Raw genomic sequence first — 27,459 nt, forward strand, 5'->3', positions numbered from 1 at the left:
ATATCAATTTGTAGGGCTGGCTTCAAGTGCACCACATGATTGGGCACCTGACATGAGCCCCCTGGACTTTATACTGTGAGAAGGTCATCTTTGCTGAGGAAGTAGGGTGCGTTGAATTTTTCAACTTTCAGATTCAAAAAAATGAGAGGTGCTCAAAAGTTGTAACATGACTTGGGAATTCAAAATATTAGGTGAAATGTACTTATATTACAGTGGTACCTCGGGATGCGAACGGGATCCGTTCTGGAGCCCTGTTCGCATCCAGAAGGAAACGTAACTAGCGATGGTACGTCTGTGCATGTGCAGGCCGCTTTTCGCTGCTTCTGCACATGCGTGTGATGTCATTTTGAGCGTCTGCGCATGCGCGAGTGGCGAAACCCGGAAGTAACGCGCTCCATTACTTCCGGGTTGTCGAGGTGCACAACTCAAACGCGCTCAACATGAAGCATATTCAACCCGAGGTATGACTGTATATACAGTCGTACCTTGGAATTCGAATGGAATCCGTTCCAGAAGTCCGTTCGACTTCCAAAAGATTCGGAAACCAAAGCACTGATTCTGATTGGGCCAATCGGAAGCCGCGGAGGCCCCATTGGATGTTCGGGTTCCAAAGAACGTTCGCAAACTGGAACACTTACTTCCAGGTTTGCAGCATTCGAGAGCCAAAACATCCAAGTACTAAGGCGTTCGGGATCCAAGGTACAACTGTATTATTATTACTATTGTTTGTTTATTTAGCATTCCCTGACATTTTTCAGAAGGAAAAATTAAAATTATTTGGTTTTGTGAAAGCAGTTTGTGTGCTTCTTCATCAGACATAGACTTGCCAAGCTAAATGTTGTCCAATAATAAAAATAATCGCAGATTTGAATTCCTCACACCCAAAAACACATTTTTAAGACCCCTCAACGAAGCAATGTTCAAAAAATAAGTTTCACCACCTGAAATGACACACCCTACGAGGGAGGGGGGCCCCAGGGAAGATGTCTTGTCCAAGGACCCATCAAAAACTGAAGCCAATGCTGTCAACCTCTTAAGCCAACCTTTCTATGCATTCTCTAAAAGCAGGGATTGAAGTTAATACGAGATATTTCTTAATGCCTTCTCACTGCAAATCTAGAAAATGGTAGAAGGTTTTCTTCTTGCTTGGGGAGCATTAATGAATGCATTGTCAGTGGTCAATAATACTTTCAAATCTAAGGAGATTATTGTCCTTGTAGGCCAAGCACGAACCCCTCACCATCTTCTGTGATCTCATGGGAGTAGAATATGAACAGATGGCTCACTGGCTCTGCCACAGGAAGCTTGCTACTGCCACAGAGACCTACATCAAACCAATTTCCAAACTGCAGGCCATAAATGCCAGGGATGCTCTTGCAAAACATGTATATGCTAGTCTGTTTAACTGGATTGTCGATCATGTGAACGAAGCTCTTCATTCCACCATGAAACAACATTCTTTTATTGGCGTATTGGACATCTACGGGTGAGTTTCCTCTGAGTAGCTTGATGTAACAAAATGAAAAGTAAAAAAACAAACAACCCAAAGAAAAATATAAAATATAACAATGTAAGTTGGGTATAGGTATTATTTCCCAAGCTGCTAACATCAGTATTTTAGAAGTATGGCAGTTTGTGTACGTCAACCCACTCTTGTACTATGTTGACATGATTTTTATCTTGCAAACATTTACTCCTTTAATTTATGCTGGTGGTTGTCTTTGCTTTTCCCCCAGGTTTGAAACCTTTGAGATAAACAGCTTTGAACAGTTCTGTATAAACTATGCCAATGAGAAACTGCAGCAACAGTTCAATATGGTAAGTGAGAAGCAAGTTTTTCTGTGCTTTGACCCACTAATGGTCCTTTTTGATAGCCAGATCCTCTGTGTGGCACTGAACTTCTCTTAAGAGCATGTGCTCATCAGTTTCCTGGGATAGGTCCTAGTGACAGCTGATGGAGTCTTCATTTTATCTTTCCCTAATTAGAGTTCTACTTCTTTTTGTTTTGTTTCTCCTACCTTGGTCCTTCTTGAGTGAGATAGTAATTTTAATCAAAATATTCCTTGGGATAGCTGGACAGACACACCAATAAGGTTAACCAGATTACTTTCAAGTTGGATGTCAGCAGCCTGTTAAGCAGTAGACAGGAGTCTCCTGATTAGTAGGTTCACTGGGGGGTAATACAGCATTTCCCCCACCAATGGGTCAGGGTGAGAAGGAGGCAGACCAGTCCTTGCACTTCATCAAATACGCTGGTGGGGCTCCAATCTGTAAGACAGCAAACTGTTCCTGCCCATTGCTTACACATCCATCCATCATTTTATTTTATGCCGCCTTTACATAGTTCAAACCATGCTCAAAGCACCTTTCAAGATGAAAAATAATAATAATTGCAATGTAACAAAAGTAGTCATAAACGATAAAACACCAGTGAATACACAACCAAGTTGAACAACATCCAACTTGCTATGCTGAAGTCATGCCCACACCACTCCTTTATAACAGGAATCCAGGGGTGGGGAGCGTCATTTGCGGGATCTTACCTTGCACAGCCATGTCATAGAATCATAGGATCATAGAGTTGGAAGAGACCACAAGGGCTATCGAGTCCAACCCCCTGCCAAGCAGGAAACACCATCAGAGCACTCCTGACATATGGTTGTCAAGCCTCTGCTGAAAGACCTCCAAAGAAGGAGACTCCACCACACTCCTTGGCAGCAAATTCCACTGTCGAACAGCTCTTACTGTCAGGAAGTTCTTCCTAATGTTTAGGTGGAATCTTCTTTCTTGTAGTTTGGATCCATTGCTCCGTGTCCGCTTCTCTGGAGCAGCAGAAAACAACCTTTCTCCCTCCTCTATGTGACATCCTTTTATATATTTGAACATGGCTATCATATCACCCCTTAACCTCCTCTTCTCCGGGCTAAACATGCCCAGCTCCCTTAGCCGTTCCTCATGTCTGGCAAGCTGCTGTGCCTTCAACCCTTGCCTTGCTTGTGTCATGTACTGATTTGAGCATTAACGTTTTTGGCAGAAAACATAATCCAATCCCTTCATCCAGTCCCTTCAACCAATCCCTTCATCCAGTGAGAGCCAGGACAGTTCCCTCACTATCGTTTGTTATTTAGTTTTATTTAGATTTTATACTTAGTATTTGGGAAACTTTAGGTGCTTTACAAATTATGTGGTGAGGGATGGTGATTGCTGAGAAGGATAAAAGCTTGGGGCATTGTCTATTTCTAAGCTTCTTATTCTGTCTACCTTATTTTATAATTTTCTTGCTGCTTTCTCCATACTAAAAGACATATTAATTTTGAACATGTTATACAGATTCATTTGTCCACTTTGATCTGTGCTTAGTAAATGGTGGGTTCAATTTTAATTTGTGAGCAATTTAGTTAAATGTATTGGGAAGAAAACAATGAACTTTCTCTATTTACTGCTTCCCCTTCCTCTTATAGCATGTCTTTAAACTGGAGCAAGAAGAATATATGAGGGAACAAATTCCGTGGACCTTGATTGATTTCTATGATAATCAGCCCTGCATTAACCTCATAGAGGCCAAACTGGGTATTTTGGATTTGCTAGATGAAGAGTGTAAGGTAGGAGTTCAACAGATCCCACCTTTATGTTGCATCAAGTTCTGTTGGTTTCCAGCTTCCTCTGTTGACTGTGTTAGTGCATAACACTCTGCCAAAACGTGTGATAGACTTTAAACAAAACATTCATGCAGTTTGAGTACTCCTGTTTCGCTCTTCCTTTCCTTCAACTGGGAGCAACAAACCATAAATCTTGGCTTAGCATCATGCCAGAAACATCACTTTTGCTTTGTTTCTCTCCCAACCATGATGTCAAGCCAGTGTACCACACACCTTGGTTTAGTGTAGCGTGCAAAGCATGGGTTATATGCAACTTAAGTCCTACTCATTGCAGACCCACTGAAAGGAATTAATCTGAGTTAGCTGCATCCATTAAGTTGTGTTCATTTTATTTCAGTGGATCTGCTCTGAGTAGGACTAACATTAGATATTACCCTGTGAATGCTGTTTTGAGGTGGAGGAAGAGAGAGGATCTCTGCCACGTCAATGTTCCTATGTGTTCCTGTTAAGCCATTATTTGTTTGAAACCATTATTTTAATCTAGACTCAAAGCATGTCAATGTGTAAAGGAGTCTTAGATTACAAGACTATAAATGCCCTCTCTTAGGAGGAAGCCCCATGAAGCTCAGTGGGGCTTATTTCTGAGTAAATGTTGAAAATTGGATGAAAGCTCTTTCAGGCGCACAAGCATAGCCCCTGTGGAGCAGGGACAGTGTCCAGTTTTCACATCATGTTGAGCATCTAAATTTGATTAGTTTTGTCCCCTTGCTCATTTGGATAAGAAATGTAGTGTGTGAATTAGTCCAGCCTCAGCCACTTCTTGAGGGGCTTAATTATTTTCTATTTTGTTATTTTTATTGGAGCCTATCCACAAAACAAGTCTGGGAGCAGGTAACTCCTATGAATATGTAAAGTGGTATACAAATGAGGTACTTAAAGGGGTATTCTTAGAAACTGATGGCCCATACATTTGTGGCCAACAATATTGTGAGCCATTAACTGCATCCCGTTTCTTTGAGTGGCTCAAATTCAGGTGAATTTTAAATGCCAAAACAACATTTTCCATTTCAGTTGTAGACTAGCTTTCCTTGTTTCACTTTTTCATAATAAATCCGTTCGTTTTATCTCTCCGTTCGCTAGATGCCTAAAGGTTCAGATAATAGTTGGGCCCAGAAATTATACAATACTCACTTGAACAAGTCTGTTCTCTTTGAAAAACCCCGTATGTCAAACAAAGCATTTATCATCCAACACTTTGCAGATAAGGTAAGGGTTTCTGTGTTCTGCCTGATTGGGTAAACCTATTTGCTTGTGATGTTCTTGCACTTATCCATTCTGGAGTAATCAGTGGAAAAAATTCCGTATGATCCACAGCCCCAGACACTGAGATAACTGAAAAACCGGTGGTTCTTACATGGGCTTAACAGGATGCTGCCTGTGAACTATTTCTAGCTGTATTTAAAAATGTCCTGTGGGCTTTTTTTAGTAGCAGTTCATTGAAGGATTTTAAATTTGAGATTGAGCCAGCCAATCTTTTAGTGACTGAGTAACAAATTAAGACACTTCAGATGGTGATCTTTAATTTGTTCACAGTGTGGCTGCCAGGTTAATTACATGCAAAATTGTTTCTGGATAGATGTATTCAGCTGTAGCCTGTTTTCACATAGCATGGTCTGTTCACAAAGTGCATTGGAAATATATTGGTGAGGTTTGCCTTTGCGTATGTTAAGACATAGGAAAGTGATATAGTCAAATCTCAGAATCACCATTCTGTGCCTTTAAGTTCATTAAAGGTGTAAAATATCACAGTAGCAAGAACAGTGATTTTTAATACGTATTTTTTTCTAGATTTTGAGGTTGCAGGATGTATTTTTGCTTAGATATATTAATCCTTCTGAATTTTCATTTTTTTGTCTTGTAAAATGAGATTTTTGTACTTCCAGGTGGAGTACCAGTGTGAAGGGTTTTTGGAAAAAAACAAAGATACTGTCTATGAAGAGCAGATCAAAGTTCTAAAATCAAGTAAGGTTAGTATTGAGATTCCCCCCTCCCCAGTACTAAAGATGATTTTAGACCACTTAAATTAGATACTCATTTTATCCATTGATTTGACTCGGAGTAACATTGAATCCCCTCTCCCCCAAAACTAGAGTTTGTCTGCTGATTTGTGCCTCGTGTCTTTATATCCTCAACCCAAAAGCCTGTTTTTAAATTTATTACATGAACTTTGTGTAATCAAGTCTAATTGCCCTCCAGATTGAACAACGTATTTTCTAGTTGTTAAAACAATGTAACTTTAAGAACTGCTGCATTTGCTTGTTTTCTCTTCTCTTCCCTTCCCTTTTTCCATTTGTGTCCCTTCCCTTTTTCCATTGTGCTTTTAACTCGTAAGCATGTGGGCAGGGACTGTCTTATTTTTCAATCTGTGTACGACACTTAGAAAATGTTAGGCACTTCATAGATGATTGATGATGGTGATAATTGACGAAGGTATGCTGTTTCTAAAGTTAGTTGTATCAAGTATGTTTAACATTTGCATTTTAAAATATGTATACAAAAGCAATTTGACTTTGGTAATGCAGGCTGTAATCCTATGCACACATATTAGGGAGCAACCATTTAAGCTGCTCCCTAATATTTAAACCTTTTTTAAGATTGTGTTTACAGAAATGTCACAATGAGTAGGCGATTATTCATGTTTGGCTGTATGTATTCGTTTTTTATTTATAATCTCTCTGCTTGTTTTTCACCATACATCTTCCCCAGAAGGTAATCCTAAAACCTAATGCATTGCTAAAAAATTTGAACACCTAAGGTGTGTCTAGACTAGCAGTATATATGTAGTTCTGCATTTATTTATTTTAAACAAGGTGATACAGGCTGGGTGCCATCCTCTTTATTCCTATTTAGTACTGCATTTCTGGATTTCCCCCATATGAAAATATTTACCTTTCCTTGGACGGATCTGGACAATCAAAACATTCTGCCTCCTTCTTTGCCATTGTCCTACTCCATCTGCCATTATCAGAATATTTTTCTTTAAGCAGAAGTTCTGGTGAACTTGAACCCATTCACCTAGAACTGCTTATTTCTTATAGCAGAAGCCAAATGCATCTCCACCCAAGAGCAAGAGATTAAAGGAAATGCAGTTAAATGCTACAAAAGTGCTAGTCTGGATGCAGTCTTGGGCTGCCATCCTGCATGTTAAGTGTGTGCAAGGCCCTTTGACTTCAGTTGGGCTGCACTTGAACTGTCTACACTTTTGCTGCCTTGGTTTCCACAAGCACAACAGCAGGTGTGGGAAAAATTTGGCCCTCCAGAGGTTGCTGAGCCACATCTCCCATCAGCTCCGGTTGTTCACTTCACTTTCTGGTATTGATGGGAACAGCAGTTCAACCACGTCTGGAGGGCCAAAGATTTTCTACACCCGGGGTGGAGGAAGGGGGGCGGTGGGGGCGGCTCGCCCCGGGTGTCATCACTGAGGGAGGTGACATTCAGCGCGCCACCCGCCCACGACTCCCAAGACTACACTGAGCTGTTGGGGGAAGGGGCAGAGCTGTGCTGCCTTGCTGGCGGCTGTGATGGCCTGGGATTTGGAGTCAGATGCTGAACCTGAGGAATCCCAGCCTGCACAGGATTCCCCGCCTCCAGAACCAGCTGAGCCGGGGCTGGGGCTTGAGCCTGAAGGGTCCTCACCTGTGCTGGATCCTCAGGTGCAGGCATCAGCTGAGTCCGTTCTGGCGCCTGAGGTGATGGAGGACCCATTGCCTGCAGGTGCTCCACTCTCAGCCCCGCCAGAGGAAGCTGAGGTTGCCTCTGGGTCCGGTAACCCCCCAGCCTCTCCTGTGCTGCAGAGGCTCAGGGCAGAGAGGCGGAGGGAACTAAGTTCCCGCAGGAGGAGTGCTCGCCTCCAGGCCAGGAGAGGTAAGTCACTTGAGGATCGGGGCCGCCCTATGCCTCGGGGCAGATAAAAGCCAGTCAGCCCCAGTCCCAAGTTGCGGGAGCAACATTGTTGGTTGACAGTTCCTGCCTGAACCCTGTCCTGCTTTCCTGCTGGAGCTCCTGACCTCACCCGACTCCCTGCCTGGCACCCAGCTTCAACTTCTATGGACTGCCTCCCTATTGCACCTTTGACCTTGGACTGGACTTGGACCTCGCCTCTCGGTTAGCCCACGGGACCAGCACAGCGGCCTTCCTTCCTTCGTTTTGACAGCTCAGGGGAGGTTTGGGAGTCACGGGCGTGCAGCGCACCATTGCCCCCCACTCCTGGGCTGCGTCCTGGGGTGGGGGTGGGGAGCCTCCCCCGAGCTGTCAAAAGGAAGAGGGAAGGGAGGAAGGCTGCTGGCAAAGTGGTGTGGCTTCTCTCCCCCCCACCCCCGCCCGGGAAGCAGCCCACCATGGATGGCTCGCTCCACGCCCCATGGATGGCTCACTCCGCTTCCATGGGCATCTCGCCCCCTGGGACGCTTGCCCCGCCCCATGGCCCCGCCCCTAGGGGAACAGCATGTGCGCCACTCCGGGTGCCAGAGCAGCTAGCTACGCCTCTGCCTACATCTGGACTATACATAGCTGTCAACCATCCCATATTTGGCGGGAAACTCCCTTATCCCAGCGCCGTGTCCCGCTGCTGTCCCTAATTGATGATGTCCCTTAAATTTCCCGGGTTTCAAAGGAAGCAGCTCCTCTCCCTCCCTCCCTGCCGGCCAGGGAGGAGGGAGGCTCCAACTGTGTTGCTTGGCTGCGTTGCTCACCCAATAAGGAGTCTAAGAACGACTGGGGGGTGGAGCTTGCATACCTTGTGCCAATCAAATCGGCTGCGTTGCCTGGGGACTCGCCTTTCTCAGCGCTTCCCAGCGGAGAGGTGACGGTGGTTTTCCTTGCTGCATCCCCTTTGCTGGGTTGCTGCGCTGTGGGAACCACCACTTGAGGCTTCATTTGGCTGCTGGCTGGGCTTTCTGCCTTTGGCTCGGAGGGGCTCAGAAGCCGAACATACCTGTGCCTGGAAAATCCCTTATTTTGGCTGCTGATCCCTTATTTTCGAGGCTGCTGGTCCCTTATTTTCAAATCTGTAAGTTGACAGCTATGGCACTATAGCGATGTGAAACTGACAGTTGTGCAAGTGAAAATAGTCCTATTGGCAAGCACAGGGCAAGCAAGCTTCCCTGAATGCAGTTATATTAACTAACAGTAGGTGTTTTTTTTTTTAAAAAAAGAAAACTGAGCTCCAATGCTTGCTTGCTTTCCTTTCTTATTGTCATCTGGCTTTAAATGGAAAGATATGTTCTAATATTTTGACTGCTAGCAACTCGGCTGCAATATTGCTTGACCTGGGGTGTGAGCATTGGTTTGTTTCCTCTAAACTGACATGTTTTCGTTGGCCTGTTCTGCAGTCTTTTGCTATTCGGTTCCTCCTCAATCCCCTTCAGTTATAGAATGCTATCCCATGCTACAGTGATGGCTCCATTATTTCCCATAGACTGCAATGAAAGGGATATATGCCCTACTGCCCAGAAGTGGGGGAAATTGGAATATCAAATTTGACAGCTTTAGGACTGTGCAGTTAAGCATCACTGTAGCACCAATCCTGGCTATAGCGATTTCAGCATATTGCATCAGTGGTGATGCCTCTGTTTTTTTTTTGTGGGCTGTGTGGTGCCTCACTTGCTATTTCATGCCCTCCCAGTGACTCTGTATCCTGGTGCAAACATAATATTCCTGACCTCTAAATCATAGTTGAGAATTTCGATATGTTGCATCATTACCAGGCAGTTGAAATCAAGTAAATGCAACTGGATAGCAATAAATCAGAAGCATTCATTTTGAGATTTGAGAAGTTTTAGAGGAAGCAATTAACAAATGGAATCAAATAAATAAACTGTTTCCATTAGCATGCTTACTTAAACTTTTCATTCCTTACATCAGTTTTCAAATTGGCAGCTGGAAAGTGGCAACGCTTCGGAAGTGCCATGATAAGCCACCCCTTCCTATTTGCTTTTGGTTCTCCCTTTTTATTGCATTTCCCTTGGGAAAGCCCTTCTCTTTCTAATCTAGAGGTGTGCTTTTTCTCCCCTGTTTCTGAACCAGTTTAAGATGCTGCCTGAGCTCTTTCGGGATGAGAAGCCCATCAGCCCCACAACAGCAACACCTTCAGGCCGTACGCCGTTGTCTCGTGCGGCTGTAAAACCATCAAAGTCTAAAACAGCCCAAACAAGCAAGGAACATAAGAAAACAGTGGGCCATCAGGTGGGTGAATTTTGTTGCTATGCTATTCATTCAGGGATACTCCATCTGATAACAGGGCAGGAAGAGGGAAGAGTCACTGTAAACGTTTGTGGAGGAATGCTATTGACCTTCTAAAAATAAAAGAGAGAGCTTTGTGGGTTATTAGCCAATACAAGCACACACTAAATTCTCATTAAAAACAAAAAACATTAAGAACCAGGGTGTATGACTTCCTGGAATATTGAAGTAAACTCTGAGCAAATCTATCCAATCAATATGAAAGATGCAGATCATCTTTTTTTGTGTGTGTAAATGGATAGTATTACATTATTCATACATTTTGTTAAATAAAATAGTAAATATTGATGTTTTTAAATCTCGTTTTAGTTTACTGCTTATTTTAATTGTTTTTAATTACTACATTTCTGTTTTTATCAATAATTGTCTTATTCCTTGTAAAGTATATAAACTTCTTTAAACAATAAATACAAAAAAGAAATTAGTGGCATGACTTGTCTTTGCCTGATATTCTTAGATATTGTTGGGCTGAGAAGGTTCAACTTGCAGAATTTGCTCAAAAATCAGAATGTTTCTGTGTCTTTTTTTTTCTTTTCAATTTCTCCCTTTTCATTTCTTTCCTGTAGTTCAGAAATTCTCTGCATCTTCTGATGGAGACCCTTAATGCCACAACTCCTCACTATGTTCGGTGCATTAAGCCAAATGATTTCAAGTTCCCATTTATGTAAGTTGTTTTGCGCATAGCATCTAAAATGCAGTACTTGCTGCTCAAAATTACAGAGAGAAAACCTATATATTTTCTTTGCTACTTGTTTTGGATGAAATAGGAAGTCTTCATGTGCTTGCTCATTTCATTAGATTCAGGTAAATGTTATCTTCTCAAACATTAAAGCTGTTTCCCATGTTATGATGAAACATGGGAAGGGTACATATTCCATGAGTGCTTTTTGGACACATTGAAGAAGAAAATCTGGAAGCTACTTGCAGATTGGCCAAGATAGAACTAGGAATCCTCTTTCATATTTTGATTTTTCATATGTGACTTGTGGGAGTACTTTTTGGCAAGTAAACATTACAACACATTAAAGAGAACACACAAGCATTAAGGTAACTGTACAGTTGTAGGAAACACCTGTAGACTGTTATCGAAGTTTCTGCCTCAAATTAGCAATGTTTTCATCTCTAGGTTTGATGAAAAGCGGACTGTGCAGCAGCTCAGAGCTTGTGGTGTGCTGGAAACAATTCGAATCAGTGCAGCTGGCTTCCCTTCCAGGTGAGGCTGCTGGTGTTGTGATGTTTTGCTTGAATACAATATATACACAGGTAACTTTTTGTTTGCCTAACTCTGCTGCTTCTTGAAACCAGGTGGACCTATCAAGAATTTTTCAGTCGCTATCGTGTGCTGATGAAGCAGAAAGATGTCCTCAGTGACAGGAAGCAGACATGTAAAAATGTCCTGGAGAAACTTATTCTGGTAGTAGACTTTATTGTGCTTGTTGTCTGTAAAGCTTGCTGAGCTTGCAAAATTATTAGGGTGTTGGTTGGATCTGTTTCATTTAACAGAATAATCATGCTAGTGGCTGAGTGGCGTAGGGCAACAAAATAAGCCCCATATGGCTTTGCAAAGATGACTTTTTCCCTTTGGTTGAGCAAAGATGGCTTCCACTCCTTGTTTGAGCTTTCCCCTACACAGTATCCATATTGGTTTTCCATTTACATCAACACTCATGGCAGCTTTCTTTCTTTAAGATTCTTATAGTCCACTTTTCAGGCTTAATGGTACCAGTATACCTATTATTTCAGAAATTTTCATTCTTCCCTCTTCTCAAATTTGTACATGAGATTATTCTTGAGTAGCCCTCTGGTGGCGGTTCAGGGAAGGAGCAGCTACCAGGAGCGAGATTATGGACAGCCCTCCTGGCTGTTCTGCCTTTGCTCTCACCTTCCCATAGGGCAAGGGAGCTGTCAGATGACCCTGGGATGGCAGTTGAGAACATTGTTCTTTTGGTGAATACCTTCAAGCACTGTAAATAACACAATCCAGGATTTTCCTGACATATTAAAGTAACCTTTGTGGCTCAGAATAAAGCCACAGTCCATGTATTATTCCCCCTTCAAATCTCACAATGTTTTAATTACTTTACTTTTACATGGCTGGCTACAAGCTAAAAACAACAGGATTTTATATGCTTTTGCTCCTTTCATTTAACCTGATTTTCAGCATGTCCTTTCACGGTGTATAGCAGGGGAGGCTGCCCCCCCAAAAAGGATTTTTCTGGCTCCCAAGGCTCCCCCATTGTCATTTTAATAATAATAATAATAATAATAATAATAATAATAATAATAATAATAATGGTTTTTTTTAAGCATTCCCATGGGTCTCCTGCCTGGATCTCATGATTCCAAAAGGTTTTTGCGGCCCTCCAAGTCCTCTTCCCATTTGCCTTTTTTAAAAAAGAAAAGAAAAGAAAGAAAACAATTTACTGAATTTCATAATTAACAATTAAAACAATGTAAATCAGTGTAGGCTAGCTGATGGGAAAGTCTTTTGGGAGGCAACCTTGAGGATTGTAGTTCTCGCCACACCCACTTTAAACTTTAGCCACTCCCACTTTGATATGTAAGGGAAAAAGGTAAAGGACCCATGGACGGTTAAGTCCAGTCAAAGGCGGCTATGGAGTTGCGGCACTCATCATTGGCACTCAGGCCGAGGGAGCTGGCGTTTGTCCACAGACAACTTTCCAGGTCATGTGGCCAGCAGGACTAAACTGCTTCTGGCACAACGGGACACTGTGACGGAAACCAGAGTGCATGGAAACACCATTTACCTTCCCACCGCAGGGATACCTATTTATCTACTTGCATTGGTGTGGTTTTGATTTGCTAGGTTGGCAGGAGCTGGGACAGAGCAACAGGAGCTCACCCCATAGTGTGGATTCGAACTACTGACCTGATTGGCAAGCCCAAGAGGCTCTGTAGTTTAGACCACAGCGCCACCCGCTCCCGTCACTCCCAGGGGTCAACGTGTCCCTTTGTCTCAAAAGATTAGCCACCCCTGATTTAGAGAATGCCTGTTCCCTCTTTACCAATTCTGCTGTCATTGAGTCTTGTTGTTATTATTAATCCTTTGTCACTTTCGGTCTGGCGCTGATTGTACATTTCTTCTGAAAACAGGATAAGGATAAGTACCAGTTTGGGAAGACAAAAATATTTTTCCGGGCTGGTCAGGTAGCTTACTTGGAAAAAATAAGAGCCGATAAACTGAGAGCTGCATGCATCCGCATCCAAAAGACCATCAGAGGATGGTTGTTGCGAAAGAAGTACCTGCGCATGAGGAAGGCAGCCATCACCATTCAGAGATATGTCCGAGGGTACCAGGCAAGATGGTAAGCTGACCCCTGAGAAAAGCCTGGGTTGCTTTAAACAAAAACTCAACTGAACCTTCCGTTTTTCCTGTACTTGGTTCTCAAACTTAATCTGTTCCAGAAGTCCGTTCCAAAACCAAAGCATTCCAAAACTAAGGCGCGCTTTCCCATAGAAAGTAATGCAAAATGGATTAATCCATTTCACACTTTTAAAAACAACCCCTTTAACATGATTCAACATGAATTTTACTATCTAACGAGACCATTGATCCATAGAATGAAAGCAATAAACAATGTACTGCAGTCACACAATCAATCAACCAGTAGCTGAACTGGGTTCCAAACAGTCACAAAAACAAAACAAAAAGAGCCGCAAAAACAAAACCACAAAATAAATAGCAACAACAGACAGACCTCAGCATAACACTCAAAACGGAAGCATGGCACTCAAAACAGCACGTTCGGCTTCCAAAAAAAGTTAGTAAACTGGAACACTTCCAGGTTTGCAGTGTTTGCGTTCCAAGTTGTTTGAGTACCAAGGCGTTGAGGTACCACTGTACTGATCATTATGTTATAGGACCCAACTTGATAAACTTCCTGTTATGCTTTCTGCCTGTGATTGCAAGGGGGGTATATTATGTATCCAACTGTACTAGAATAGTGTCTAGTGAGCTACATTTGGCTTGGTGGGTCACAGGTTAACTGAGCATGATGATGTAGATTGTAAAGAACAGATTGTGGAGGATGCGTATCCATGACCACCAGCATGTCAAGTGGGGCCTGAAAGAAAATGTTAAGTGCTACTGTTGAGGATTCCAGTTATTCCATTTCCCTCCTTTGTCAGTCAACATTTCACGCGCGCTGAGTATGCTCAGTCTTTATTGGGCTTGCTCCAACTCCTGCCCCCAACAGATTACAAACCTTGGGGTTCCCTCAAGCCTTCTGATGTGCTGTTTTGGCTAAGGACAATCTACACTTGAAGAACCAAGCTCATGAATGATGATAGCTATATGCATTATGCAGGTCTCACTTGCCTATGTGCAGCCTCCAGTATAGAGGCAGTATGCCACTGAATACCAGTTGCTGGGGAGCATCAATGGGAGGGGCTGCTGCCTTGAAACTCTGCTTTTGGGTTTCCCAAAGGCATTAGTTTGGCTAGACTATTGGTCTGATCCAGCAAGGATCCTGTTGTTGGAACATAGCTCCTGCTGTTGTTTTAGTAAATGTTGGTGCTGAAGTTCTTAAGATTCCACAACTGCTTTTGTTGGTCAACAGCATCTGCCTTTGTAGAGTAGTTGAACTGAAGGCAGGTTAGAAATATGTAAAATTATGCCGATGTTGACTTTTCCCTGCAAAGTTATTCCCAGTAATTCAGAGTGACTGGATGCCTGATGTGAATGCGATGCGAACAATCCAGTTATTTAAAGAAAAATTATTTAAACCTTTTGCTAAGGAACATGTATGCTCATCTTAAATCTTTTAAATGCACCATTGTTTTTGCAAGTTTGGGCATACGAGTGTTGGGGTAATGTAACATGGGAAATGCATATCACTGCAAATTTTCAAAAAGGACATAGGCCAGCAGTTAATACAGTGGTGCCCCGCAAGACGAATGCCTCGCAAGACGGAAAACCCGCTAGACGAAAGGGTTTTCCATTTTTCGATGCGCTTCGCAAGACGATTTTCCCTATGGGCTTGCTTCGCAAGACGGAAACGTCTTGCGAGTCTTGCGATTTTTTTCGCTCCCCCCCTTTTTCTAAGCCGCTAAGCCTTTAATAGCCGCTAAACCGCTAATAGCGCTAATCCGCTAAGCCGCTAATAGGGTTGCTTCGCAAGACGAAAAAACCGCTAGACGAGACTCGCGGAACGGATTATTTTCATCTTGCGAGGCACCACTGTATGTGACTGGTGCTCTCTGAGCCTTGCTTTTACAGGTTAGATGTTCCAATGACAATAATTTGGTGCATTGGCTGCAGTCCTAAACTCAGTAATTAGTGAATAAAGTTCATTGAACTTGGTGGTTTAGCACTGTAATGTAAGCCTGGGGAGAAGTATCTGATGCTATTGGGTTATCCAAAATTTTGCCGTCATTGGGACCTTTGTAATAAAGTGTTAATGTTAAGAGACTACTTTGGAGTTTGTAAATACTGTCTTCTATCCCCTCATTTTTTCTTGGTCAGCCTTGCCACTTTCCTTAGACGAACCAAAGCTGCCATCATTATTCAGAAATTCCAGCGCATGTATGTTGTCCGCAAGCGATACCGTCGCACGCTAGCCGGCACTATGGTTCTCCAGTCATATTTGCGAGGTTATATTGCTAGGAAGAAATATCAGCAGGTAAGAGAGTCTGTTACTTGACTCCTGGTTCTTCTTCTTCTTCTTCTTCTTCTTCTTCTTCTTCTTCTTCTTCTTCTTCTTCTTCTTCTTCTTCATCTTCCTGGAATACAGTATGTGGCCGTGTTTCTTCTAGGATGCTATAGAACATGAAATTTCACAATGTTATTTTTAGAGGTTCATTTCTCAAGACACGCACCAATTTCACTGCCAAGGTGTAATTTCTAAAAATACAGGAAGCCACTCGTCCTGATAATGTGCTTCAACTGTGAAATACTTAGGTGGAAAACTGTGGATTTGGTATTGTACAGGCAACAACTGTTTTGCATGTGTTCAATATGTGTGTGACCGTGCGTGTGTGCATCGCCGCAACCTAGAAGTGGCCAGAAAAAGGAGCAGGGACGGAGTGGGCTTATGTGCGTTCCACTAATGTGCATTGGGAGCAGGAACGTAACCCCCACACAAAACAGTTGTTGCCCGCATGTCAACCCTGTATGTCTGTATCCACATGCTAAAATTATGGGAAGGGTTTGGGGCAAAGATACCTGCTTGTGTGATTGCTTACAGGTAGTTGTGATAAATGGCTGGAGCTCCCTTATCTGCTAGAACTTCTTGATTCCTTGGCATGGAAAGACCTATTCTTGGTGCACAAGCTGGACTTTTGCAATGAGTGGAAAAACCAGAGCATACAGTAATTCCATTTGTAGCTCTGATCTCACATGACACTTGAAAGTAGGAATAATATTATATACCAGTAACTGTAGTCATACCTTTAAACTTGTCAAATGTAAAGTAATTTGCTTTAAGTTAAAGTTTTGATTTACAGTATGCTGGTTCTTCATACTTTAGCTATCATTAAACAAATATGGGATCTTGATTTCAATAACTGGACACTTTTCGAAACTTCCTTGAACATGCTTTCTTTATATAAAAGAAGTTTCAAAGTGACTTCCAGTAAAAGAATTGCAATTCATATGGGAAAAATTACACAAGAAAATTAAAAACACAGAAGCTAATAAAGCACTAAAGGGATCTTATGCTACTTTTCAAAACAGCAGTAATTATTTTGAGAAGCATTGTATTTTAATAAGTTTAAAAAATACATTCCTTCTAGCGCAAAAATTAAACCACATCACCAGCTCAGCTGCTTTCTGGCTATGGAATTAAGGATGCTTCATCCATTATGTGTCATTTATAAGTTTTAATGTGGTGGTTCATTACTGGTTTTGTTTTGGAACATCTGTTTTTGTTAGCCTGTTGCATTTCCTTTGTGGTTATTGTAGTTACCACAGAGCTAGTCAGAACTAACTGTTGGAGGTAATCAATGAAAATTGCACAGTAATTGTACTGCAACAGAAACATCAGTGCATGACGATAGCTATTACAGTTCAGTGTGGTATGATCTGAAGTTGCAGTTAGTCCCAAGAGACATCAGTAGTGTTCAAATGGGTCATCAAAGTGATAAGGAAGAGATGAGTCTTAGGCTCTGCCTGTACCAAAGGTCTTTGTAACATTTCTCATCTGTGGTGTTTTTGCATTTACTCTCCAAATGCACAAGTAGCAGCATAGAAATTATTGTGAGTAAATGCCTATTTCAGGGAACTTAGTAGCTATTTACCTGGTTACTTTCCAGCAACAAAACTGGGACGTGAATTCCATCTGATCATTATAAGAACTATTGCTTAAACTTCAAGAATTGGTGCATAACGTTGCTTTTTTCCTTTCCCCTCCATGTCCACATTTCCATTTGTGTCGTGTATTTTGTAAACCTGTGGGCAGGTTGTTTTCATTGGTTGTATGTAAGCCACTCTGGGAGCCTTTTTGGAGTACAAATGTTCTAAATAAAGTGAATCCCTAATCAGCTGCACTAAAGGTGATGAAAGATGACTTGAGATATATTCTAGGGGGGCAAAATAGTGCAGACTTTCTAAGAATGTGGCTGAAGACTGGCAGGCAGGCAGTCTTCAGATGATGAGGAGAAGTGCCTTTTGTAAGGCCTGATTCTGCTGTGTGACAAAAAGAATATTTTCAGTTAGGAGGTGAGTGTTGTAATTGGAATGAGCCTTGTAGCAATTATAGTTTCTTCATCCTCTGAAGAATCTATTACATTCCTAATTATCCTAAATGATACCTTTAAACATCATTTGAGAAATACTAGCCAAACAAGCAATGAGTGTTTGGTGTCCCAACTTGATGGTTGTGGTGGGTTTCCATTGTTTTATTGTTTATATCTGCCTCTTCCTTTAAGGAGTTCAAGGCAAGGTCCGTTGGGGTTTTTTCATAGTCAATTGAGAGGTCTGGGCTAAGGGCATTTGATGAGTTTTTAGGCTGAGCAGGCCTTTGAATTCAGATCTTTCTGGGGGAGGAGAGGGGAGAAAATCCTGTTGAATTGCAGGAGCCCTTGCGCTGGCTTCTGCTAGCATGCTGCATTAGCAGAATCCGGCCCTTTGTCTCCTCCTCCTTGATGGGCCAGCTTTTGACACCATTTGACTTCTTTATCCACCCACCTGTCAATCTTGGCCGGCAGGGGTGGGGATACTGCACAAAGCATGCTTGAACTCTTCCTGCTTTAGGTGCATCTCTATGTGCCCCACACCTGATCCCACATGTGACGTTGCATTTGGGGCTGGTAGGTGTGGTTTCATGAACGCAGTATTGCGAGCTAGTGGGAGACCGGGCAGGGCAGGTTTGGCACATAGGCCATAGGTTTGCCACCCCTGCTCTAATCAGAGCCCAATATCCTGTTCTCTATGCCTCATTTTGGGGACGCGGGTGGTGCTGTGGGTTAAACCACAGAGCCTAGGACTTGCTGATCAGAAGGTTGGCAGTTCGAATCCCCACGACGGGGTGAGCTCCCGTTGCTCCGTCCCAGCTCCTGCCAACCTAGCAGTTCGAAAGCACGTCAAAGTGCAAGTAGATAAATAGGTACCGCTCTGGTGGGAAGGTAAATGGCGTTTCCGTGCGCTGCTCTGGTTCACCAGAAGCGGCTTAGTCATGCTGGCCGCATGACCTGAAAGCTGTACGCCGGCTACCTCGGCCAATAAAGCGAGATGAGCGCCGCAACCCCAGAGTCGGTCACGACTGAACCTAATGGTCAGGGGTCCCTTTACCTTTACTTCATTCATATTATTTAAAAATCTGTTACACCCTGATTGATTGATTGATTGATTGATTGATTGATTGATTGATTTCTGAGCCAAAGCCTTCCTCTTTTTTCTTAATCTTTTGAAATGGACACCACCTAAGGATTAGAAGGACACCCCAAGTATGAGAATTGTTACGGAGAAGCAATTTCAGTTGTTTTCTGTTCTTCAAATGGCTTCAGCCTTCTGGAACAGTGTGCAACTGTAACTTTGTATATGTGGTTCTGTTAATATATCGGACCTGATCCAGATGTGTTGGCACATGGTGTCCTGTGACACGTCAGTTGTGTTCCTGTAGTTAAAGATAGTTCCATTAACAAAACTACTTTGTCTGGGGAAGCAATTGCAACAGGTGTCAGTAGCCATTATAAAACTGGTATGTTTAGTGGTCACATGACTGTAATAAGGTGTCTGAAGGAGTTGAATCATCTGCTTCACATATTTTCGGGAGGTTCCTGGAAGAGATGCTGTTGTGATGTCTGTGAGTTTCACAGGAAGCTCCATTGGCTCCAGGTTTACATGTACTATATTGTAAACCACCTGGTGTCCTTAGTAAAATTTATAATATTTTGACCATCTTTGGATGTACTTGGTTCACTTGTACTACCAGATGTGGATCTGCTATATCTCCTGAATCAAGGTATTTCTAGGACAATTTAAAAGCAGTGGATGTAGCTGAAATGTCACTGATAGTGTGTCATGTGTCATAGTATTTGTTAGTTACATGAAATGATATTAAAATGACTCGAGAGTTTAACCATTTTCTGTATTTTTAATCAATATACTGTTTTTAAGAACATCTGTCTTTCTACATCTTTGTAAATTTCATATCATTATGGATAATTATTTCACTGTTTTTTGGCATCCTTCCTCAACTTGATACCCTCCAGATGTTTTGGATTTCAACTTCTGTTGTGTGAATTGTAGTCCAAAACATCTGGAGAGCTCCAAATTGGGGAAGACTGTTTTATCGAAGAAATACAGAAATCCAAATTGACAAATTCGCCAGTTGAACCTATCAATGTTTTGGTATAAACCAGTTTAGTCTGAGTTCTTTATGACATGTATAGGTTTCCCCCTCTATGACACATGGTGTAATTTACTAGTGTGGTTCGAAACAACGTAAGGAGTTAATCAAGAATTTGCAAACTGTTCATTGTGCATCAACAAAAGAACATTAGATTGTGGTTCAAGAACTCTTAAACTGAAATAATCGCCAAAAGCGATTAATGGGGCTCTGCTGTGGGAAGTGCCTGGCATTGCCCAAAGGAAGAGTATTGAAATGCTCCACCTCCAAATGAAATTTGTGTGAGAGTGCACTGGGAGAAGGGAATATTGTGGAACAGTTTCACACGATTTACTTAACCCTAGTCTATGGAGCAGTTAATATTATCCAGAGTTTGAAAAATCCAGATCCTTTTGATGACCCATGGTGTGGCATACATTGTGTGTGTGTGTGTGTGTGTGTGGGCACATATTTGTAACATCACTTAAGGAATCTGCACTGTAGACTGCTGGAACATAGTCAGCTTTCCATGTACCAAACAAGCAGTAGTATATTACTTATTTTATTTCTTGGCTTTAATTATCTTTATTTTTAAGTTTAAGTTTACTAGCCACAGTTCATGGTATCAGTTAATTATCCCTGATGACAGTACAAGGCCCCTCATTGTGTGTGTGTTTTTAATATGCAGATGCTTCGTGGGCACAAGGCCACCATTATACAGAAACATGTGCGTGGTTGGCTGGCTCGCCTGCGGTACCACAGATCTTTGGAGGCAATTGTCTATCTCCAGTGCTGCTTCCGGCGCATGATGGCTAAGAGAGAGCTGAAGAAGCTGAAGATAGAGGCACGCTCTGTGGAACACTACAAGAAACTCAACGTTGGCATGGAGAACAAGATCATGCAGCTGCAACGTAGAATTGATGAGCAGGTAAAGTGACATGTCTGTGGGTTGGATGGCTAGAAGCTTACGTCATCTGCGTTTTGAAATAAGGGCTATTTGGAGTACTATATAAGCTGCTTTTGGATGCTCTTGTAGAAAGGCAGAGTATCCCCATAAACTGACAACTGAGTTGAACTCCTTCATTCTAGCAGAAGAATGGGCAACTTGGAGCCCTCCAGATGTCGTTGGACTCCACCTCCCATCATTATTGGCCATTGGCCATGCTGACTGGGGCTGATGGGAGTTTCAGTTCAACATCACCTGAAGGGCCACAGGTTGTTCATCCCAGCTTTAGCAAGTAAGAGTGCAATCAGATGCAGATTTCGCAAGTGATATCTAACTAGCTTGCGCTATAAAAACAACATGTAAGGTGCAAAAACATACCCACTATAAAATTTGCACTACCTGAAACATCATGCAGATTGAAATGTGGTCATCCTTCAAAATTCGCATTATTTTGCAATGCAGTTCTCCAACCAGTTAATATGTACAAAAAAACATATTCTAGGAAAAGTTTGCACAAAATTGCATTACATTAGGGGAAATTGCTTGCAAAAATGAATATATCTGGCACAATTGCATATAATAATTTGTACATTAGAACCTTGTTGTAAAATGCTGATGAAATTGCACAAGGGCTTTTGAAAAAATAATAATTTGTAAACTGATGTGAAAATTAGAATTTAAGTGTGAAAAATGAAAAACTGAGGGAAACAGACAATAACTGATTTGTCTGTCCTACTTAAAACAGGAAGGGATGTGGGTGGCACTATGGGTTAAACCACAGAGCCTAGGATTTGCCGATCAAAAGGTCGGTGGTTAGAATCCCCACGACGGGGTGAGCTCCCAGTGTGGTGTAGTGGTTAAGAGCGGTAGTCTCGTAATCTGGGGAACCGGGTTCCCGTCTCCTCTCCTCCACATGCAGCTGCTGGGTGACCTTGGGAAAGTCACACTTCTTTGAAGTCTCTCAGCCCCACTCACCTCACAGAGTGTTTGTTGTGGGGGAGGAAGGGAAAGGAGAATGTTAGCCGCTTTGAGACTCCTTAAAGGGAGTGAAAGGTGGGATATCAAATCCAAAACTCTTCTTCTCCCGTTGCTCGGTCCCTGCTCCTGCCAACCCAGCAGTTCGAAAGCACGTCAAAGTGCCAGTAGATAAATAGGGACCGCTCCAGCGGGAAGGTAAACAGCGTTTCCGTGTGCTGCTCTGGTTCGCCAGAAGCGGCTTAGTCATGCTGGCCACATGACCAGCATGTGGACAAACGCTGGCTCCCTCAGCCTATAGAGCGAGATGAGTGTGCAACTCCAGAGTCGGTCACGACTGGACCTAATGGTCAGGGGTCCCTTTACCTTTTACTTACAACAGACATTTTCATTGTGTGAAGTTGTGCACATTCTGTGGATAGCTGAGAAATGATAAATAACACATCTTTTCCTAGCATGAAAGCTTAATATTAAACTGAAATGCATTGCAAACATTGATTATCATTTTTTGCTTTATGCAGTCCAAAGACTCCAAATCCCTAATTGAGAAACTAAGTACTCTGGAAGCAGCATACACGTCTGAGACAGAGAAGCTAAAGAATGATGTAGAACGACTTAAAATGAGCGAAGAAGAGGCCAAGAATGCCACCAACCGTGTCCTTAGCCTTCAAGAGGAGATTAGCAAGCTCAGAAAGGAACTGCACCAAACACAGACTGAGAAGAAGACGATTGAGGAACAAGCAGAAATATACAAACAAGAAACAGACCAGGTGAGTATGTCTTGCTTTGCAGCACAGAACTTTAGGAACATCCTGAAGGCGCATTTGTGCATAATCATAAGCCCAAACATATGTGAGATACCTAGGGCTGCATCCTTTATTGATGCTGCACGATAAGTTGGACTTGGACTCCCTGAGATGTAAATGGAGTCAGACTGGAAGTGGCTAGATGCCTAGTGTCCCCATGTCCTCCTCATTGCCTCGTAAGGTGCAGGAGCAACCAGAGAGAAAGAGAGAGGAGGTGCAGAGGACACAGAAGTCAGGGACAGAGAGGACAGGAGCAGAGACTCAGACATAGAGAGAGCAGACGTGAAGGGAGAGTCAGAATCGGATGAAAGCCCAGGATGGGAGCTGAAGGCAGGATCTGAGAAGTCTCCTTCTGGACACATCATGGTGGAGAGCCAGAGATGGATCAGAAAGCTGCTGCATTATAAGCTGGAGACTGGGTGGCCCTATTGCATTGGAGAAGGTGAGGGGAAACTCAGCCTAAAACCCAAAGAGCCAGTGTGGTGTAGTGGTTAAGAGCGATAAACTCGTAATCTGGGGAACAGGGTTCGCGTCCCCGCTCCTCCACATGCATCTGCTGGGTGACCTTGGGCCAGTCACACTTCTCTGAAGTCTCTCAGCCCCACTCACCTCACAGAGTGTTTGTTGTGGGGGAGGAAGGGAAAGGAGAATGTTAGCCGCTGTGAGACTCCTTCGGGTAGTGATAAAGGGGGATATCAAATCCAAACTCTTCTTCAAAAGAGAAAGCAGATGAGAAACAAAACTCTTAATCTGCGGTGATGAGCTGGCCGTTTTGTTTCTGGAAAAAAGAGCAAAATGGAACCAAACTCCATCTCTATGCTGCAAGGGGGCTTTGAGTGTTTAGATAACTGCCAGTTATGTTTAAGATTCATCTTATAGAAATCATTGGTGATAGACACCCTCTTAGAAAAGGTAAGAAATGTGTGTTTTGTGGGCCAGATGTGCCCTTTACTGAGGAGATCACCTTAGTTGCACCTAGATTGGATTATTGCAATATGCTGTAACTGGGGATGCATAGGAAGCGTCTGTGGAACCTTCAGTTGGCATGGAATGTTAATAGGCCCTTGGCATGGGACTGTTTTGCACATGTTCTGCATTGCCTGTGCTGCTTGTCAGTTTGTTTCTGGACACAATTCAAATAGTTGGTGATTACTTGAATGGCTTAGGTCCAGCATACCTAAAGGACAGACACCTCTTATACCGGCCTGCCTCCCTGCTGCCTAAGATCTGATGGAGAGGCCCTTTTCTGTGTCTCACTTCAGCTGGAAGCATGGTTGGCAGAGGCTAGTGAGATTGCCTTCTCTGTGGTGGTGCCCTGGTTGTGGATTTCCCCCTCCCCTTCCAAGATTCAGGTGGTCTCCTCTTTGGCTGTTTTTTACCAACTAGACCTTTCCATTTCCCTTGCCAGCTAGACAAATGTATTATGCCTGACCCTGTTGTAATTTAACTGATGCTGTAACTTTATTGTGAGATTGTAATTTTAATTGACTTTACCTTCCTCGATCGACATGGAGGCATAAAAAAGCTGGCTAGCATTTCCCCCACTTATAAATAAGATATTAATTTATCCTTTCAGTGTAAATGCTCCTTTACAGAGCACACGAAGAGAGGTCCAGGCTGAAAAAGCATTTCAGCCTATACTTAGGAAGAGAAGGGAAGCAGAGACTCTGGTAAGCAGAGAGAGAATATGCTCAGTTCAGTTTTGCATGGTTATTGATTTTTCTCGGGAGTGGAGGTTGGTTGATTAGGGCGAATGGCACCCTGCTCCACCAACTTCAGTCTGCCTTCAGTCAGGCCCCACCTGCCAGCCTTCTTCTTTACTCCCAATCCACTGCTTATCAGCTTCCTCCTTAGTCTCAGTTTTGCCCTTGTAGAACTCAGTGAGGATAGGAACAAAACTTGGAATTATTTGATTTTGCCTGTCATTGGCTCAGGCTCCACCTATGTTTGGCCTCTCAGCCTTCCACCCCATCAGTTCCAATGGGCACAGCCAACACTGTTTCAGTGTTATGCAGAGCATGATTTCAAATCAGATTTGATGAAAATGCTGTATATAGACAAGGCTGTGATAGCAGTAGATGTATCATCCATGCAGATTGACTGATTAGCTTTGTCTAGAATTGCCCAGGAAAAATCGTTTAATTTGTTACTCAAACAGTGTACTTGTTAAGATGGATTTTTTTCTGTTTCAGCTGCGAACCTTTCCCAATACTATTTTTTTTCTTTTTTAGTTGGTACTGGAATTAAAAGAGCAAAACACACTGCTTAAAACAGAAAAGGATGAGCTGAACCGTCGGATCCAGGACCAGGCCAAAGAGATAACAGGTAACCTTGGTTCAGAAGTTTGGTTTGGTTTATGGTTTTTGCATGCGCGCGCGCGCGCGCACACACACACACACACACACACACTCCCTTCTTCTCTCCCTTTTCTCTCCTCTGCTTTTTTATCAATTAAGCAAAACTCTGTAACATGATGGGCCTCCACTTTGAATCACTGACCCCAAGGAACTCAGTATCATCACTCCCGGGAGAAAGCAAAGAGTGAAATGGGCTATGTAAGCATCAAATTATCACCATGCAGAAAGGCTGTCTCTCTCTTTCCCCCATCCATTATTTGAGAGTAGGATATTGCACTGGTTCAGGGCTAGAGGCAATATCACATGGAGGATAAAATGTGCATAAGTGAGTCCTGAACCAGCCTTTCTGCCACATTTGCATAGCATTGAATATTGAGATTAGAATTTCTTTTTTTTAAGAGAGCAGTTAAACGGTCTCTGAGCCTCAGATATTGAATGCTAAAGAAGTTGCTTAAATCTTACCGAGGAATTGACCAATCCACAGATGGATGCATTAGCTGCTAATGTGGTTCAAGGACAGGAGCTTTGTAGCCATACTGTTTCAAATCTTGGAGCTGGCCATAATTCCTTACTGAGGCTGCAATCCTACACCCACTTACCTGGGAGAAAACCCCAGTGTTCAGTAGGATTTCTGAATACTGAATACTGGTTTGATCCAGTATCATGTAACCTCCTTGCAAACAAATTGGAATGAATGCTCTTTAAATGGCTAACATTGTTTAATTTCCCTGCAAACAAATCAGGATGAATTCTCAATAACAGGCCTTCTGGAAGCAATCATAGTCTCTAGATACTAAAATGCATTGTTTCTTGCTGTACAAATGTAATACAGTCGTATCTTGGTTCTCGAACAGAATGCGTTACGGGAGTCCGTTCGAATCTCAGATCTGTTTGAAAACCAAGTCACAGCTTCCGATTGGCTGCAGGACACTCCTGCAGCCAATCGGAAGCCGCAGCAGATGTTCGGCTTCCTAAAATCGTTCGAAAACCAGAACACTCACTTCTGGGTTTCGATCGTTCGGGAGCCGATTTCTTTGGGAGTCAAGGTGTTTGAGATCCAAAGTACGACTGTATATGTAAATTTGCATTTCATACTTTGCTTTACAGAGGACATGGAGAAAAGGTTCACCGAGGAGACAAAGCAGCTAGACCTGGATTTGAACAATGAAAGGCAGAGATATCAGAATCTGCTTCAGGAGTTCAGCCGGTTAGAGGAGCGATATGATGACCTCAAGGATGAGATGAAGGTTATGGTGGTGAGTGGCTTAAAGGACCTGGAAAAGATTTCATTTGAAAAAGTTTCTAGGCTGAACAAGATCTTCCCTAGCAGACATGGGTCTGGAAACACAAATTGCGTCTGCACAACTGAAAAGTAGGGGAGGGGGGACGGACGGACGCAATTTGGAGTAGAAAGGTAGGAGATGCAGGGGCATTGCTTAATCCTTTACCAGCCCTAAACGACCCTTAAAGCCCTAAATGGCCTTGGTCGTATATGCCTGAAGGAGCGTCTCCACCCCCACCGTCCAGCCTGGACACTGAGGTCCAGAGCTGAGGGCCTTCTGGCGATTCCCTTCCTGTGAGAAGTGAGGTTACAGGGAACCAGGCAGAGGGCCTTCTCGGTAGTGGTGCTTGCCTTGTGGAACGCCCTCCCAGCAGATGTCAAGCCAATAAGCAACTATTTTACTATTAAAAGACAACTGTTCCCTGTTTAGGGAAGCTGTTTTTAATATTCAGTTAGATGCCGCCCAGAGTGGCTGGTGAAACACAGCCAGATGGGCGGGGTATAAATAACACATTATTATTATTATTATTATTATTATTATTATTATTATTATTATACCACCCTGCTACTTTCTTAGTCCCTCTCTTTCATTTGTCTTCACATGACTGAGGCAAATCAGTCTCTGACTTCTAAAAGCACTCATGCAAGAGATCCCTGGGGTTTGGAAGTGCAAAAGACAAACACTACAGCTATCTTATTTTCCTGCCCACTTTTCTCCCCCCCCCCCCAGAGCATCTCCAAGCCTGGACACAAGAGAACAGATTCCACGCATAGTAGCAATGAATCAGAATACACCTATAGCTCTGAGATCACTGAGGCAGAAGAATTTCCAATGAGAACAGAGGTAAGATCAAAGAATACAAAAGAATCAGAGTCACATAGCTTTGAGATCACCATGGATTCCCCCCCCCTTCAAATTGTAAATCACTACTGCAATATCAGTTTTTCACTATGCTGTTCTCATAGGAGGGGTATGCTATTTCTGTGAATTTCTTTGAAATTGCATATCTTGTTCAATGATAAACTGTGTGCACATGTGCTATGTTTGACATACAACTGATAGCCAGGGTTTAACAATAACATCCTTGCAATCTAATTGTAACATGCATATATATAGCAGGGATAGTCCTGTAGATGCTGTGGAACTACAACTCCCATCAGCCCTAGCAAGCATGACCAGTAGTCAGGGGTGATGGAAGTTGTGGTCCAACAGCAACTGAAGGGTGCCATATTGGCAACCCCTAATATAAAGGTAAAGGTACCCCTGCCCGTACGGGCCAGTCTTGACAGACTCTAGGGTTGTGCGCCCATCTCACTTAAGAGGCTGGGAGCCAGCGCTGTCTGGAGACACTTCCGGATCACGTGGCCAGCGTGACAAAGCTGCATCTGGCAAGCCAGCACAGCAC

The 27,459-nt window shown here is 42.9% G+C and overlaps 1 protein-coding gene across 3 annotated transcripts in view; it reads left to right on the forward strand.

Annotated features, from left to right (window-relative positions):
• The window catches only part of MYO5A (myosin VA), a 121,297-nt gene that overhangs the window by 60,743 nt on the left and 33,095 nt on the right, over positions 1-27,459 (forward strand). For all 3 annotated transcript variants that reach the window (XM_053365977.1, XM_053365975.1, XM_053365978.1), the window contains exons 10-25: positions 1,221-1,486; positions 1,737-1,818; positions 3,462-3,602; positions 4,740-4,865; positions 5,543-5,626; positions 9,684-9,842; positions 10,466-10,563; positions 11,026-11,112; positions 11,205-11,313; positions 13,014-13,225; positions 15,385-15,541; positions 20,376-20,615; positions 22,130-22,378; positions 24,646-24,739; positions 25,879-26,027; positions 26,784-26,897. In XM_053365977.1, the coding sequence (XP_053221952.1) occupies positions 1,221-1,486; positions 1,737-1,818; positions 3,462-3,602; positions 4,740-4,865; positions 5,543-5,626; positions 9,684-9,842; positions 10,466-10,563; positions 11,026-11,112; positions 11,205-11,313; positions 13,014-13,225; positions 15,385-15,541; positions 20,376-20,615; positions 22,130-22,378; positions 24,646-24,739; positions 25,879-26,027; positions 26,784-26,897 (2,367 nt within the window). The remainder of the gene's footprint in view (positions 1-1,220; positions 1,487-1,736; positions 1,819-3,461; positions 3,603-4,739; positions 4,866-5,542; positions 5,627-9,683; positions 9,843-10,465; positions 10,564-11,025; positions 11,113-11,204; positions 11,314-13,013; positions 13,226-15,384; positions 15,542-20,375; positions 20,616-22,129; positions 22,379-24,645; positions 24,740-25,878; positions 26,028-26,783; positions 26,898-27,459) is intronic.

The sequence above is a fragment of the Podarcis raffonei genome, chromosome 14, assembly GCF_027172205.1.
Source record: "Podarcis raffonei isolate rPodRaf1 chromosome 14, rPodRaf1.pri, whole genome shotgun sequence".
NCBI lineage: Eukaryota > Metazoa > Chordata > Lepidosauria > Squamata > Lacertidae > Podarcis > Podarcis raffonei.